At 45.5% G+C, this 18,167-nt stretch overlaps 2 protein-coding genes across 3 annotated transcripts in view; both read left to right on the top strand.

Moving 5' to 3' along the window:
* Positions 1 to 18,167, top strand: part of CEMIP (cell migration inducing hyaluronidase 1) — an 857,787-nt gene that overhangs the window by 71,196 nt on the left and 768,424 nt on the right. The window lies entirely within an intron of this gene.
* LOC147733310 (cell surface hyaluronidase-like) overlaps positions 1 to 18,167 on the top strand; it is a 561,460-nt gene that overhangs the window by 252,763 nt on the left and 290,530 nt on the right. For both annotated transcript variants that reach the window (XR_015308517.1, XM_086957873.1), the window contains exons 8-11: positions 581 to 790; positions 4,672 to 4,877; positions 13,461 to 13,530; positions 14,634 to 14,762. Coding sequence is in view for 1 of the 2 variants with exons in the window: in XM_086957873.1 (XP_086813999.1) it covers positions 581 to 790; positions 4,672 to 4,877; positions 13,461 to 13,530; positions 14,634 to 14,762 (615 nt within the window). In the remaining variant the exon portion in view is untranslated. The remainder of the gene's footprint in view (positions 1 to 580; positions 791 to 4,671; positions 4,878 to 13,460; positions 13,531 to 14,633; positions 14,763 to 18,167) is intronic.

The following is an 18,167-nucleotide window of genomic DNA, read 5'->3' as shown; positions in this document are numbered from 1 at the left end:
GCCACGCAACTCCACTCATTCACAAAACGCCACTCACTCACACAACCCAACTCATACAGCGCAACTCAATTCTCACCTACGCAGCGCAAATCACACCCACGCAAGTCCACTCACCCACGCAACGCCACTAATTAACACTATCAGCATTGTAAATGCCAAAGTTAGAATTTTCCACAAGTTAAAATAAAAAAAAAAACTTTGTCATTTACAATAATAATCCCTCAAACTTTACTAATGCGAGCCCTATTGCATTGCAAATGCTTGTTTCTTCTTCCTTGCCGCAAGAGTCCCTCCAGTTCCTCTTTAGTCAATCAGGCTGGCTTGCAATACAACACACAATCACAACGTTTATGCCCTACCACTTTCAAAAATCACCAGCCGGCACTGCCTTCCAGTAATGTTGCACTCATCTCATCCATACTTATGAGCTTTTCCTATAAAGATGTCTAACCAGAGTGGGCTCATGTAAGCCAAAGGGTTTGCCTATTGATATTCTGTTTATTAACCTTCTGCATGTATTGCAGCACTGTAGACCTGACTATCGATGGGTTGGGTTTTAACTCTGCTTTTCTTTCCACAGGTCCAAAAACACTTTGCCTCTGTTCACCTGTCGGGAGTAGAGCTAACGCACCTGGGGCAGCAGGTTCTTGGAAGCTACCCTGTTCATTTCCACCTGGCTGGGGATGTGGATGAGAAGGGAGGGTACGACCCACCCACTTACCTCGAGAACCTGTCCATCCATCACTGCTTCTCCCGATGTGTAGCAATTCACGGGACCCATGGGCTACTGGTACGGGAAGCATTTACCCAGAAAAATGTTTAGCACATGATTTATAGCAGCACTGCATCTCAATGAGTTTCAGCACCAATAGAATTTAAGTGTAATCCTGGTTGTGCCATTCCATGTAATGTGCCATTCTGCATAGGATTTTGCGATGAATAGTCAGTATCTAGCACTGAGATAGTGTCTCACCATCACTTGTATGGTCCTCACGGAGGCGAATGAGAACATTACTGCCTCTTTTCTTACGATGGAACACCCACTTCATTCGGATCACTGACACAATATCGAAAACAATATTGTGATACAAACATTTTGTGTCCCTATACTTAAAATGGGAAATATAAAAATACGGCGAAAAAATATTGTTTCACACTAATATTGCTAAAAAAATATACCAACATTTTGCCTTTAAATATATATAATTTAAAATAGTTAATCTATAATATTTTGATACAAAACATTCATATAATGTAAATAAAATAAATATAAATATTTTATACTATATATATATATATATGTATATATATATATATATATATATATATATATATATATATACTAATATAAATACACACATATATGTGTGTTTGTCTATATGTAATGATATAATGTAACACTACTATTAAAAACATATATTTTACATTATATTGGGTTAATTATTTTAATGTACTACTATACACATATATATATACATACATAAATATATATGTGTATGTGTGTGTATATATATATATATACACACACACACACACACATATATATATATATATCTCAATTGATTGAATGCTTAACAATCTCTAACGCTCACCTCCAGTGCAGAGATCTGGGTCTAAATCCATCGCTTTTTGGCTCACCATGCCATTCTAGTTGAACTCAAATGATGCAAATCAGTCTTGACCCTTCCTCCCATGGGAACAGTTCAGCCTTTACTTCCAGGGCAGGTCCATCCCAGATCGGAAACAAGCATCCTAGGACTGGTTCTGGGGTATCACCCCTCATCAACCAGGATAGCTTGATTCCGGTGGCATTTTGAACATGAGACTCACGTCTGGGCTTTCGCATCCCACTTAGGGCGAAACATTAAAAAAGAGCAAATGATAGACATAATGCTGAACAATGTCAAACACTGACCCCCTCAGAATTCTGTCCATCATTTGTTCTATTTGTATTTGTTGTCCTAAGTGGGATGGGTATGTTTGACATTGTGATACCCCATAACGGTCCTAGGATGCTTGATATCAGTCCTGGAGGACCTGGCCTGGCAATTTGGACTGCGCATACCATCAGAGCCAGTACTTTATATGATTATTTGTCACAAAAAAAATTCTGATGTGGGATTCGTCACATATACCGGACTATCTGGAAAAATATTATTCACAAACGTAAACAAACATTGATCTAATGATGATTTCACATGCCCAGGTTTATATGATTCGGGAATTCTCAGACATGTTTATCTGAAGGGGATTTTTCATATCCACAGGTTTATCCGATGGGAGTTCTTAATATACAGAGGTGTATCGATTGGCGATTCTTCACAGACACACAGTTTATCTGATGAACATTTCTCACATATACAGATTTATCAGATGGTATATGGGTTCTCCTGATGCAAGTGGTTTGCTATAGATTTCTAATATATACAGATCATCTGCACAGCAATATCTGGTGAATATTTGTCACATATGCATGCTTATCTCAAGAGGGGATTCTTCACATACACAGGCTTATTTAACCAAACTACACTTGATACGTCTTTACTATTAGTGCTGGCCTCTTTAAGAGCTTACGCGAAGCAAAACTTGAAAGAAGCCGTTCCCACTTGGCTCACTGTCAGAGCTGTGTAAATTGGCCTCCTGCCCTGACAGTGACAAATGCTCGGCTCTGCATCAACCAGGTTTTACAAAGCAATGTAAATGTGAAAATTAATTTATATTTTGAACTAGTCTCCGTTTATATAACGTGATAAGCAGATTTCAGTGAAAAGGGTCATGTCTAGAAGCTGCAGGGGAAACCTTTTAACATGAATACAGATGGAAACAATTGGAAGTATGTCGATTTTGGGACCAGGCCAAGAAAAGGGAATATATTTTCATATATGAGACACATATTTGGAAAGATGTCATGATCATGCAGCTCACACATATCATCCACACCAACCATCCCCAACAGAATTTCATGAGCTGCATACATCCCTAACACGGGTTGGCTGGTTTTGTTGTGCAAAACACTAATAAAGGCGAACACTTCGAAAGGACACCAATTTTCTTCATCTTTGATCAACAGAAATATGTTGTACTGTACTTAAAGTGTATGTGGAGAAGTGTGGCTCAGTGGTTAGAGGCGGCAGACCCGGAAAGCTGGGATCGACCGTGGACCAGGGTTCGATTCCCCGCCTCAGCGGGTCTCGGGCTCAAAAATTCCACGGCCTCGACAATTCTCGCTCCGGTGCCTACTCGACTCACGGGGTCTCACTCTGCAACTCTGGGCAATAGCTTGCCTAATCTCCACAAAGGCCCCTCGCGGTGGGATGCCTGGCTTTCACCTTGTGGATACCCTGCCAGGGCTATCTCACAGGGGAATACCAGGACGGGTTCCCTATGCAAGCGCCAGGATGCCCTTTGGGTGACAGGTTGCGCTATATAAGTACACCTACTACCTACCTACTACATGCGTGTACATAGGACCTATTGTTGTGAACTTTCAATGCACCACCCATCTATACTGTTGACTTCTGTCTCTTAATTTCCTCGTTTATGTTCCCTTCTCCCCCTGTGTCTTATTGTTTATTAAGTGCTCAGGTGTTACATTTTCTGCTGCTCTACTGTTTAATATTTGAATACATGATAGAATATAGGGGCATATTACCAACAACTAGCGATAATTTTTGTCTCTAACTTGTTTAGAGACAAAAATTATCGCCGCACATCGGCGATTTTTATCGCAGATAAACCTTGCTATTAGCAAGGTTTATCGCAAATGCGATAAAAAACGGCCGCAATGCATGAATATTGCTGAAAAGTCAGCGATATTCATGCATTATCGAGCAAATGCTCTTAGCCATGTTATCCACCTCCCATTGGATAACATGGCTAAGAACTGCTCAGGGCAGGTGTTAGCTTTTGGAGATATTCGCGCTTAGCCCGAATATCAACAAAAGTTGGTAATAGGAGATAGCGATGTTAGCGACTGTTTCCAGTCTCTAACATCTTGGCACGCCCACTTTGCATCTCATTAGTGATAAATATCACTGACATGCAAAGCGGGGCCCAAGATGGTCGCTATCTCCTTTTAGCTGTCACTAACTGGTGTTAGCGACAGCTTGGTAATAGGGAGATAATTTTATCTCAGCTTTCTTGGCTTTTAAAGCCAAAAAAGCGGAGATAAACCCCCTTGATAATATGCCCCTTAATTCCTTCATTTTCCTACCCTGTTGTCACTACTCTAGTTGTCAGTATCACCACATCTTTTCTTTGGCATCCCCACTCAGCCCACATTTCTTCTGCAGACTCTTCTATCATAATGGTATCATTGACATGCTTCATTTGTATTTATAATGCACTCGGAGTATCCCATTTATCCTTCCTTTTGAACGGTCACCTAGAGTCTCAAAGTGAACTCAATGTAGGCACTTGAATACAATTCTATATAGATATTTATTAATCGTTCTCTGTATTTACCGGAAGTCTTGCTGCTGTAAGACGCGCTCCGTCCTCTGAGGACCACAATTTGATATTTGGGGGTTGCGAGTTGCAAGGTGTTTCCCTAGCATGTGCCCATGCAGTGCTTTTCTGTCTCTGTTGAATCTGCGTGATGGAATAATGCCAACCATGCATCTCTCTAGATACTACCTCACTGTCCATTTCCTCTACACTTGTTCTCATTAGGTCAAGGACACGATTGGCTACGATACACTTGGACACTGCTTCTTCTTGGAGGATGGTGTCGAGCAGCGGAACACCTTTCAACACAACCTGGGACTTCTTACCAAGCCGGGGACTCTTTTGCCAACAGACCGCAGCGAATCCATGTGCCTAGCAATTCGAAACAATGTTTATGGGAGCTATGTGCCTGTTCCTAGTACAGATTGCATGTGAGTCCGATTGGGCGGTAATGGTGGGTTGAATATTTACTGAATGTGGATCCTGGGTGCTTGGCCCATGCTAAGCACCAATTAACATGGGGTGGGAGTCGTGCATTGACTGCATTTAGGGCGTGGAGTACAGATGTTATGAAAAGAAGGCATATAAGCCCTATGGAGCAAAGGGTGTAGGTAAGTTACACTTGTGTTAGACGGGTGTAGGCTGAACACCTGCCGCATATGTATTTGGTGTCGTGATCAGATAACTAACTGCATGTGAGGCCTACTGCCTGCATGTCAGAAAGAACTGGGTTTGAGCACTTTATTTAACTTCATGGGTTAGGGGTGGGGCACCGACAGAATGTGAATCTGCATTAGCTGTTAGTGTTCTAGATTCACATGCTGCACGCGTTCCTGCATGAGGGTGCACTGCATGTGAATCGGCAATGATACAAGCTGCTGACCGATTGTTATGTGTATGTACGGTGCTGAGCACCAGCTGCCTGTGAGTTCTATGAGGCAAGGGCTAAGCAATGAATGCCGTAAATCCTGTGGAGCAGAAGACAAGCATACATAGCATGTGAATCCTAGGTTTCAAGGACAGAGCCCCTGACAAACATTGAATCCTCGGGCAGATGACAGATCCTCTAATGCCTGTGCGCTCAGGTGGGGAGGAGGCAGTGGACAAGAACTGACTGCATGTCAATCCTCTTGTGAATGACCAACCACTGGGTGCATGTGAGTTCAATGCGTGGGGTGCAGAGTTTGGCCCAGTCATCTGTTGCTGAATTTGCGTGCTGACTGCATATATGTCCTGTAATGCGAGGGAGGCTCCCATGTTTCCTGAGCAGTGAATGCTGCTGCGTTAGGGCCTAAGGTTCTGATTGAGTCCAGTGGAGTGGGGTCATAGGACCCTGAGGCCTCTAAGTGAGCCCTGCGGGGTTTAACTTTGAGTGAGTCGGTTGGAGGAGCCTTGACTGAGGGCTGTGAATGGGCTTGAATGAGACCAGTGGACTAGTCTATGATGAAAGTCATGTGTGGGGAGTTCGTTTGAAGCCTTGAGTGAGTTCCGTGTGGGAGGTCTGGAGCCCCGAGTCAGTGCTGTAGATTGATATGTGGAACATTGGGTCTGAGAGGGAGTTCTGTGGGGTGGGGTTTGCCTGATTCATGAGGAGCGGGTTCTGAGCAAGTGCATTATCTATTGCGGACCTGAGGCCAGTGAGTTAGTCCTGTATTCTGAGGTTTGAACGGAGTGACGTAAGGGGCCGAGGCCCTAACTGAGTGCTGTGTGGCAGGGGTGGCGCCTTGAGTGAGTACTGTGGGTGGGATGATGGCCCCCCGAGGCCCATGATCGAATCTTTGTGCAAGAGGGCATAAAGCTTCGAATGAGTATGCCGTGTTGAAAGACGAGCGCCCTAGTCTTCTGGGTTGGAGCCAAAGCCCGGAGGGGGTGCTGTGGGAGGAGTCAAGGCCCTTACGGTGAGCTGTGGGTGCTGTCAAGAGATCCCGAGGTCTCTGAGTGTGTTCTCTGATGCGGTGCTGTGAGGAGGAATTAAAGCCCAGAGGGAGGAGCCAGTGCCCTGAGGGAATGCTCTCTGCACGGATGTGTGAGTCTTTCTCACAGGGGATCGTTGCTGCAGACACAGGAATAGCTCATGAGTCACGTGATAAACACTCTGCTCTAGAAACGTTTACCTGTGAAGGATCAGCGCTGCTCACATCTGTGTGTATTAATAGTAGCACCTGACACACTTTCTCTGATGCACCATGTTATCCGTGGTCCTGCTTCTTGTGCTGCGCGTTTGGCACATCACTCAGGACTAACATCAGGGCTAGATGTACAGAGAAAAAGCCTGCCAGTGACCTGGCCGCCCTATGATATATACTTCGTCCCCTCACTATTGACACTTAAAGGAAGCTTTATCGATGATCTTAGCACGAGTGACGTTAGTTCCTACAATAGCTTCCACCAGAGATGGTTACACACTGGTGAGTAAAGGGTTTTAGATAAAAACTTCCTAAAGCAATAAATAGAATATTACAACATGTGTTCCTCCACTAACCGTGGTGTGGATATGTGGTCGTGGACCAGAGCTCGAGGGGCACACCAAGAGATTCGATTACTGGACAGAAAATGGTGCTCAGTGAAGATGGGCTGAGGTGGGGCTAGTGGAGACTCATGGCAATGAGTGGCTTGACTTGACAATACTCACTATTGAATGGAGGTGAAACGTGGCACTGAAGTTAAGATGGCCACTTTTAGCGATAACCCGAAAGGCTAATACTAGTGGGTTGGAACCAGCGATCGAAGTGCATTAAAAGCAGTATGGGAACTGTGATGTGGCATGCAATGGGGCAGGGTCAGTGAGCATGGGGGCGGGGTCAAAGGTGTGGCTAAAAAACTAAATATTCTTTACTTTTTTTGGTCTTCCACCTTCAGGCGACTACATATAAAAACCCTGCTGATTAAATTAAAAATAAATACAAGTTAAGCACACAATGAAACCACTTTTAGTTAATGCACTGCAAAGGTCTGTGTGTGTTGTCAGAGTGCCACATAATTGAATCCTGACTTGTGCATGTTTAGTGCTGTGAGGTCCCAGTCTGAGACAGAAGGCACTGTGAATATAAGTCAGCATTTTAAACTTGCTTTACACACAGTATAAGACAAACTGCTACAAAATGTGAAAAAGTGTTTAAGATCAAACGGTGCTTCCAAAATATAGATTTTTAGTAATACCAAGAATGTAAATAGTGCCATTTTTTCCTGAATCTATCTGTTAATAAGCGCACACTTCACAGCTCAGCTGGTAACTACCTTGCATTACCACTCAAAAAAATCTGTGTCCTGAGGAAGCTTCAAGTGATTCTATTAATTAAAGCCAATACCAGCTTCCAGGAACTCTTCACATTTGCAGAATGACCAGTTGTGCACATTTACATTTCTTTCAGGCAAGTAGGCATCATGGCAATAAGACCTGTTGAGCTGTCTGTCTCTCCCTCGGTTTCACAGCACAGGAAACTCCTGCCCTACATTTCAGTTGAAGCTTTTTAACTATCGAAAATAAGCCTCCAGAGAGGGTCGTCTTTTTATAAAAAATATGAGGACAGTTTTTCATAAATTAAAAAAGTTTGGGCACGTGGTGCCCCTCTGATCCCGCCCACTTCGACGACCGGTTGGTGCTCTGAAACTGCCACAGAAGCTCAATGGGATGTTGTAGGAAAGTGGCCCTTTTTGCAAGATTACCCTACACATTTTGCCTGACATATGATACAACCTGACTTGATGTGCCCCGGGTCCCTGCCAATCAGGCTCCTAGGGCCTGTATTCTTTCTCAAAACTGTACCTTTCAAATCAAAGCAAATCAAATCAGGTGTTTGTTAAGCGCGACTACTCACCCATAAGGGTCTCAAGGCGCTGAGGGTGTGGGGGGGGTTCGCAGGTTCCATTCCATTAAGAAGGGGGTCTGTCGAAGAGCCAGGTTTTGAGGTTTCTTGAGAAGATGGGGAGCGATGTTATCTGTCTGAGGTGGAGCGGAATGTCGTTCCAGGCACTGGCCGCACGGAAGGAGAAGGAGCGGCCACCCGATCTGGTCTTTCTGGTGCGGGTGACCATGGGATAGGAGAGCTGGGCTGATCGTAGGGTCCTTTGGGGTGCGTGGAATTTGAGTAGGCTGTTCAGGTATGCTGGTCCAGTGTCGTGGAGGGCCTTGTGAGCATGGGAGTCCAGGATGAATTCCAGGTTGCGTGCGTGCGTGGTCCGTAGGGGTGGGCGGGCTTCCAAGGCGGGGGGCCACCAGGTGTCGTTCCAGGCATCGTTCCAGGCGTCTGGGTTTGGGCACATGATGAGTACTTCCGTTTTGTTTGTGTTTAGTTGTAGGCAGCTGTTTTTCATCCATTTAGCGACGGCTTCCATGCCTTCTCGAAAATTGTGTCTGGCGGTGTTGGGTTTGTTGGTTACGGAGAGGATGAGTTGGGTGTCGTCTGCATATGACACAATGTTGAGTCCATTGGTTCTGACGATGGGGGCGAGCGGAGCCATGTAGACGTTGAAGAGCGTAGGGCTGAGGGAGGACCCCTGGGGGACTCCGCAGGTGGTAGGTGTAGGGTCTGAGAGGAAAGGGGGGAGTCTGACCAGCTGTGTTCTGCAGGAGAGAAAGGAGCGGGTCCAGTCGAGGGCCTTTGGACCCACACTTGGCACATCTCTGGCCACAGGTAAGCCCCATTTACAATGTACCATTGTTACCAAGGGAGCTGTGACCCGGGAAGGCCTCTAAGGACAGCAGCACCTATTGTGCCACCCTCAGGGCCCTGTACCTTAACACCCACACACTGCCATTGCAGGCTGCATGTTTTGGTGCAGAGAAAAGTGAAGTGTCAACATGGCACACCTCCCTGCATGCCATACCTGCAACCCCCTGCCTGACGCCTAGGTAAACCACCTCTCTAGCAGGGTGCACAAGCCCTCAGGTGAGGGTTCAGTGAAATGAGCCCTGTGCCCCTACAGTGTCTAAGTACATTCTTAGACATTGTAAGTGTAGTAAAGCCATAGAGTATATGGTCGGGAAGTTGGTCATTATGAACTCCACAGCTCCAGAATGACTTTACAAAAAATTGAGAACTTTGGTAGCAAACTTCTCAACACATTAAACCCACACTGATGCCAGTGTGGTATTTAATGTAAAATGCACTTAGAGGGCATCTTACAGATGTCCCCTGAAAAACTAACAGCACCTGAATGGCTGCCCGCCATTTGCCACCACCAGACAGGTTTCTGGACCCCTGGATAGAGAGCTTCCACTCTCTGGGTCCAGAAACAAAGCCTATCATGGGCAGAGGTACCATGCCTCCTCCCCCAGGATGGGCTGGCTCCATGAAAGTGAATCTCAAAGGCTTGATGCCTTTGGAAGCTGTCCATGTCTTTTGCTGCCCCCAGCAAATGGCTTGCATTGTTCTGCCCCCACTTTGGACAGGAGTATTGTCGGAAAAACCAAACTAGGAAGAGAGGTGTGCCCACCTTTGCCAACCCCACCTCTCCGGTGGGCAAGGTGAAGCACGTATTTCAGTCTCCGCCATCTTGTAGATGATGGGACCCAGCCAATTAGTATGAGGCTCATGCCCCCTCCCGCTGGAGGGTGGCTTTATAGGGAGGGGACCCACACCAAGGAAGGGACCATTGGTTCCGACCTGCACACCCCTTTTAACTCATTTAGTATTTAGGGGTAACCCTGAATCTTGTCTCCTCAAATTCAAGAAAGAAAGAAGAAGGACTGATGAGCTGTGCTGATCCAGGAAGAAGAGGGCACCTACTGCTTTGGCCCCAGCCCTACCGGCCTGTCTCGCCTTCAACCTACCTACAGCAATAATCCCCAGAGTCCAGCAGCCAGCAACCCCCCGAGCCCAGAGGACCTGCCCAGAGGACCTGCCTGCACTCATCTAACAGACTCTGTCTCCTGTAAGCACTGAATTTGCTCAAACCAAAAGTCACCCACAGAATCTGGATCCAGGTTGCCCTGCGATTCTGCAACATACTGCACCTGACGCCCACGGCCCAAGTTAGAGTGTCCCAACACCACAAGGAGGTCTACCCAGTGATCCTGACTTGGGATCTGGTAATCCACGACCTCCCTCAAGCCTCAATCTGACGCCTGCAGTCTCAAACTGAAGGGTCCCCTCAACCGCGACTAGAGCTGGTAAAGGAACCCAACTCCAAAAGACACCCCTGCACCCGATGCCCCATGGCCTTGGATGGCCCAACTGACGGTGTCCAGGCAACCCCCAAGAACACAACTTACCTCAGCAGCTGGTGGTCGTCTTCAGGAAGTCTCCCTATCCAAGGCTGCAGCAACTTTGCTGAACCAACGGTCTTAGTTGGAAACCACAGGGTCCCAACATCTTCTTGGCTGCACATGGTCGCCCCTGTGCCACTAGTGGTGCAGCTTCTATGCTGATTGTTGGCCCCTGCAGTGCTGACGTTAAACCCAGGAGCGTTGCTCCCACAGCCAGGTGGCCTGCTTGTAAGCAGCCTCTAACCGAAGGCCCCCTTAGCCTCTTTGGCTAACATCAGGCCTCTGGTGGTGCAATTGGAGTACCTACCTAGACATTGGGGAACCCCCAAAACTCCCACTCGTAAGTCCAGTACTTACCTGTAAAACCGATAACCATTTTTCTTCCTTAAGGATCAATGTTCTGTGTTTTTGACCCTAAATATGTTCCAAGTGTTGAACTGATGTTTGTATGGAGAAAGAAGAACTAAACTACAATTCTTAAAAAGTCTTGCTTACCTTGTATCTCCCAGGTTAGGCATCTAGGCATACCACCCTGAGTAGTCAATGTAATCTGAAAGCAATTAAAAGGTATTCCAAAAGTAATTACTGTGTAATTTAAACTGTTTTTTGAACCAATACCACCTGTAACGATTGAAAATCTATTCTCAATTACATTACTGTGTAAAGTTTTACAATTGAAAGTATATTTTACTTACCAGGCCAAGTTCTGCTTGGTTCTAAAAATAAAGCATAAGTATACATTTTTTTATACTTACCCAGTTGGTTTGGATTCTGTCTCTGAGTGTGTGCCATTAGTCTTGATTAAGTGAATACAATCAATGCTTAACAAACCCTCTGGATAAGCCTAACTGCTCTCCCCCACTACCAAAAAGAGCTCTGTTAGTAGTTACCTAATTTAGCCTCTGCTATACCTCTGTGGACTCCCTGGACTCTGTGTACCCTATACTTTAATTTGGTATAGTATATACAGAGCCAGCTTCCTACAGATTTATCTCATGATAACACACACTATCTTTCTACAGACCACAGGAGGCTACCGGATGATAACACACACACATACCTTTTGAGGATTTCTGATGATATCACATACCAACCATCCGTGGATACCTGAAGGGAAATACACAATGACTTCCAGAGAATACTTGATGGTAACACAGAGATCTACTGAATATATCTAAGAATAACACACAGAGAGCTGCTGGGGATGCCTGATGATAACACCCATAGACTTCCTGAGGATACTTGATGAATTCATATACTGACCTCCAGAGGATACCTGTTGATAACACACAACGACTTCCTGAGCATACATGATAACACCGGCAAACCCACTGTGTATACCTAATGATAACACACACCGACTTCCTGAGGATATCTGACGACACTACATACACACACAGACCTACTGAGGATACCTGATGATAACACCACAGACCTGCTGAGGATACCTGATGATAACACACACAGACCTCCTGAGGATACCTGATGATGATAACACACACAGACCTCAGGAGGATACCTAATGATAACACATTGAACTGCCAAGTGTACCTGATTTGATAACACACGCATACCTACTTAGAATACCTGATGATAACACCCACAGACCGTCTGAGGATACCTGATGGTAACCCACAACAACTTCCTAAGGATATGTGGTGATAACACCCAATGACCTCTAGGGATACCTGATGATAGCACTCAAAGATCTCATGAGAATACCTGATGATTATAACACACACAGACCTCCTGAGGATACTTTATGATGATAACACACACATACCTCCTGAGGATACCTGATGATAACCTGCAGAGTTCTCCTGAGGATATCTAATGATAACATAGATAACTGCCAAGTGTACCTGATTCGATAACACACACATACCTACTGGGAATACCTGATGATAACACCCACAGACCGTCTGAGGATACCTGATGGTAACACACAACAACCTCCTAAGGATATGTGGTGATACTAACCAGTGACCTCTAGGGATACCTGATGATAGCACTCAAAGATCCCCTGAGAATACCTGATGATAATACACAGAGTTCTCATGTGGATGCCTGATGTTTACAACCGCTGACCCCTAAGGATTCCTGATGATAACACACAAAAACCTCCTGAGGATACCTGATGAAAACACCCACTGACCTCTAAGGATACCTAATGATAGCACACACAGATCCTCTGAGGACACCTTATGATAGCACACAGAGAACTCCTGAGAGTACCTGATAGTATATCACACATCGACCATCTGAGGATACCTGACATACGACTTCCTAAGCACACGAGATGATAGCACCCACAGACCCATTGAGGCTATCTGTCAACTCAAAGAGACCTACGGAGTATACCTAATGATAACATACTCAGACCTACTGAGGATACCTGATGATCACACACACACATACACACCTACTGAGGCCATCTGATGATAATGCACACAGAACTGCTGAGGGTTCCAGATGATACCATACAGAGACCTGCTAAGCATACCTGATTTTAATGCATGCTGACCTCCAGAGGATACCAGATGATAGCACAAACAGACCTTTTGTGAGTTTCTGATATCACACTCTGAGTGCATCTGAAGTCTGATACCAAAAAATGATTTCCAAAGCCTGATGTGTGTTATCTGATAACAACACACTAGTTTTCTGAACTTTGATTGGTGATGATAATAGACGTTCCTGAGAAGCCTCGCATGTGTTAACAGAAAATAGCTCACAGAGACCTTTTCTGAAGCAAGCATCACATGCAGCCTCTAACTAACTGAATTTCTGTTCTTTCTATTTGTAGGGCAGTAAGCACATTCTGGATCGCAAACCCAAATAACAGTTTAATAGGGAATGCTGCTGCTGGAGCCCAGGTAATATCTACATTATTTTATGACATTCCCCACAGTGTAGGATGAAAGATGTATGTATGTTCCTCCTTGACCTTTTTGTCATTGTTCAGGTAGTGTTTTCATTCTTTTGGTGTTTCCTGTGTGCAATAAGAGAAATATCCACCTTCTTCCTTGTGCGCCTTGACTCTGGCTGGCTGAGCATTGCCCACATTCCCCATTGCACTGCTTGATTTCAGCGGATGCGTGTCTGACCTACATTCCTGCTAGCACTTGCACAGTACCCACATACTTCCTGGCACTTCTTGACTGCGTCCTGTTGATGAATATATCACCCTCATTCCTCCTCACACTTATTCGATACTCACGTACTTCCTCACACTTCCTGACTGTGTACTGAGTCAATACCCACATACCTAGCCCGATGAATGTAGCCTACACAGACATTCCACTGTTATCTTCCTACATGCCAGCTGGTGGCATGCTGGGTGCCTGTGCCACTTCTGAGATTGCTGTCTTTCTGTTCTGTGACTTGTGCTATATTTAATTAATGTTATTTTATGAGTGCAGTTTTCTATAGCACGAACCTGGTCAAGGGCATCAGAGCGTGGCAGAAAGGAACAAAAAGAGGTTACAGATAATTAGTTATCTTTCCTGGTCTACTTATTGTCTCCAGATATCCTAGGTTTCCATCAGATTTTTTTAAATTTGGATTCATCATGGTTGCCCATCCTATTTAGCAGTGCCTCCGGGATCTTTCTTGTGCATTGAAAGAAACCACACATATGTGCACAGGAAAGCGCCCGGTAAATGACAGATACATGCATCCAACGATCCTCTGTTTACTGATAATCTAGCCCGAAATTGCTTGCGAAAATACAAAAACAGCTTTTGGGGAAACACAAAATTTTTTTTAGCAGGAAATATGGTTTCTAAGGATCTAAGCTGCAAATGGTTTGCTAGATATCTACAAAATACCTAAAATGATTTCTACCTGCTGTAAACTGTGTGCAGTCCTAGTAAAACCATGTCCAAAGTGCCTTCCGTAGCTGAGATGCCTCGTAGAACATTCCTCTCATCTCATTACATCTGTGTCTTCTGTACCCTCTACCGTCCTCTCTTTCCAGGATGTGGGGATCTGGTACATCTTCCACCGCGTCCCTTCCGGGCAGTCTGAGGGGCAGTATCCAGAAGGCCAGGCAGAGTTCACCCCGCTGGGGACATTTTACAACAACAGGGTGCATTCCAATTTCAAGGTCAGTATTATTTTGCAGCGTGGATGTTAATATGCATGCCAGCCGTCAGTTTGTGGCATCACTGGTCATCTGCAAGAAGCACATTCCATCACCTTTGTTGTGCAATAATGTACCCCTGTTGTCATACTGCTTGCTGCCACAGACCGTGGTGAACAGCAGCTCCCTCAGTGCCCTGCAGACTGTTGTTTAGCTCCTCGTTGTCTTTTCCTCTGAACTTTCTCTGTCTGAGAACTCACAGTAGAGAGAGTGCTGCAAGTGTTCATTATGCTAGAGCTGAGCTTGGCCTGCATGCCACCCTCTATCTATACCACAAGGTTGGCTTGAATGGCGACGTACATAAAACTGTTTGCATTATATGTTCGCAGCAAACAAGATCGTTTATTTTCACAGTACATAATTTTACATTTATTCTACAACCAACAGATCTCTTTTATGAGAAGGAGCAATAGTCCCCTGATGTAGAGGAGGGTTGTGAAGTTGAGGTGGTGTGACTCTGTTCTGTAAAGAATAAAATATTCCCTTCTGTAGTAAAAAGGGTATTGCACCAGGTCCCCTTACTGTTCTGTGATCATATAGAGGCGTTTGACCTTCAGACGTCTTCCTCTTTTAGCTCACGAGGCTACACGGCGTCTCGCTGTATCGTCATAACATTTTAGGTGGCACTTTAACCCACGTGATATTATTTCTGGTTTTTATGGCACGTCTTGAAATGGGGAGCTGATTGCTGATGTTCTGAAAAATAACATTAATGAAATGTTGCATGGGATCATTTCTGTGTTGCAAAGGCATTCCTGTCTACACTGAGATTGGTTATCTTAGTGTTGCTCTAATTAGGTCAGAGTTTTGTGCCCCACGCCCTCCTCCACTTCTAGGGCAGGCTCCTTGTGGAACAGTGCCAGACCACAGTAATCATGTTCTGTCCTCTTCACTCTTGTGCCGTTCACTCCTCCTGTTCTGTCTTGTCCTATTTTGTAATATGCGCTATTCTGGTCTTTGAAACACTAACACATGGACTTCTCTCATACTTCGGTTGAAATATGTATGTTTTTGTCTAAAAATACATGGATGCTGAGATAACAGGGGGATTTACTATTGCCTCTGAAACTTGAAATATAACGTTTAAATGGCGACGCGTCACCCTCTTCTCGCGCAAGTTCAGTTGGCGCAACTGTGTGACTCCAGTGCTACTGTCACATCTGGACATCTCTCAAGAACAGGCATTGGAAATGCAATAGGTCTCACATTTGTTTGATTTGGAGCTTTTTGAGTTGTAAATGGCAAGGTGCTTTACCTATGAGTTATGGAGTGTATGTGTGGGGTGTGTAGTAGAATTATGTGGGTTGGATTGGAATTGTTATTTGTGGAGCAGCATGAAGCATAAGGAATGAGAGTTAGGGGATGAAGAGCAGCATCCGGCACAAGGAAGGAGAATGAGGAGAATAGCAGCATAAGGCACAAGGAAGGAGAGTGATAAGAAGAGGAGCGTGAGGCACAAGGAAGGAGAGTGTGGAGGAGAGCAGCATGAAGCACAAGGAAGGAGAGTTAGGAGGAGAGCAGCTTGAGATTCAAGGAAAGAGAGAGAGGAGGAGAGCAGCGTGAGGCACAAGGAAGGAGAGTGATGAGAAGAGCAGCAGGAGGCACAAGGGCGGAGAGTGAGGAGAAGGAAGAGGAGCGTGAGGCACAACGGAGGAGAGTGAGGAGAAGAGCAGTGTGAGGCACAAGAAAGGAGAGTGAGGAGTAGAGCAGCATGAGACACAAGGAAGGAGAATAAGGCAGAGAGAAGCGTGAGGCACACAGAACGAGATTTTGGTGAATCTGTTGGTGGCTCGTCCGGTCGCGGGAACAGCCCTGCCATGGTTGCGGTCCAGTCGCAGCATCAATCTACGCTGGGATATATGGAACAAGAAGGTACGCTGGTTGCATATGTACTGAGCAGCTCTCAGTTAAGGACACTTTCACCAACCCACTGGGGGTTTAAAACATTTTAGCGGCCACATGCAAACTATTCAAGTGGGGTTAATACCCAGCACTACTGAGACCAGAAGGCAGCAAGCTGTCTTCGCCCACTTGGGAGAGTGTCACGAGTATTTGTACAACTGGGATCACTTTTTTCTGTTCACGCCCAAGCCAGCCCATGAGGAAGTGTGGGAGTCGCACGAAACGCGTAGGGTACATTGACTTTGATTAATCTTTGGGTGTTCTTGTTCGAACTGAGCGCTGTATCTGTAACTAATAATGCGCTGAAACTTACCTCCCTGAGAGAGGCTGTTCCTTACGAGGGAACATACATACATGTAAATACACAGACACATATTTCCTAACTATAACGTCCCTGTACACTTTGGTTTTTTTCAGTGAATATATATATATATGCGCCCGTCAGCGACAAGGAAGTGCCAGGGGCCAGGTATGCTGCTTCCCCGACCTCCTATACCCCAGGTGAGCCCCTATATTCCTTTTCTGCCCTCCGAGCATTGAAACCCTCTAAGCTGTCTTTCCATTACTCCTTCACCCCTGAAACGCTTTCAAACGCCCCTGTTTGCGGATGTAATGGCACAGCTGCCCTGCGTAAAGCTAACTGTTGCCCCCCTTCCATTATTGCACTTCCGGCGCCTACCACTGTCCACATGGGTTTCCTCATTAATTCCCGCTCACTGGTTAAAAATAACATCTCCTTTAGGGATTTCATCTCTCTGAGAAAGCCCTCATGGACTTTTATCTTTTGAAACATGGGCCACGGACTTGTCTGAACTTGGCTTGTTAAATGCCATCCCTGAAGGGTACTCTCTGGTCAGAATGGATAGAGTGGGTCGAGTGGGAGGAGGCCTGGGTATATTGTACCACAGCTCTATAAAATGTCGGACTGTCCACCTGTCCTCCCCGCTCGAACGCCTTCAGGTGATGCATTTCACTCTTAATCCCTCCCCCATGATCTCCTTCACCGGAATATTGATCTACAGACCCCCTGGCCTCAGGTCCGCCTTTGGCCTAAAACTCCTCAAAATTATAGAGCCCTATATTGATAGTCCTAGTCTAACCATTCTAGGGGACCTTAATTTCCATTTGGAAAACTACAACTCCCCTGACACGGCCCATCTGTTGGACTCCTTATCCTCCTGTGGCTTGCCGCAGTGAGTGACTGGTCCCACCCATCTAGCTGGGCATACCCTGGATGGGGTATTTAGCAACGACCCCCGTCTTCAAACTGGTACCCCCTTTCCCTTGTATTGGTCTGACCATTTTGCTGTTCCCCTTGATTTCTCCTTCTCTCCCCCACCGGCCCTCTGCCTGATCACACCAAGTGGGTATTGAGGGGGAATTTTGGGGAGATTAACTACGACTCCCTTTTTCCTTTTTTGGCCACACTTAAACCCCGATTTACAGGGGATGTTCACACTGCGGCTC

This window comes from Lissotriton vulgaris, chromosome 2_1 (genome assembly GCF_964263255.1).
Source record: "Lissotriton vulgaris chromosome 2_1, aLisVul1.2, whole genome shotgun sequence".
NCBI classification, from domain to species: domain Eukaryota; kingdom Metazoa; phylum Chordata; class Amphibia; order Caudata; family Salamandridae; genus Lissotriton; species Lissotriton vulgaris.
This window is presented reverse-complemented; position numbering and strand designations above follow the sequence as displayed.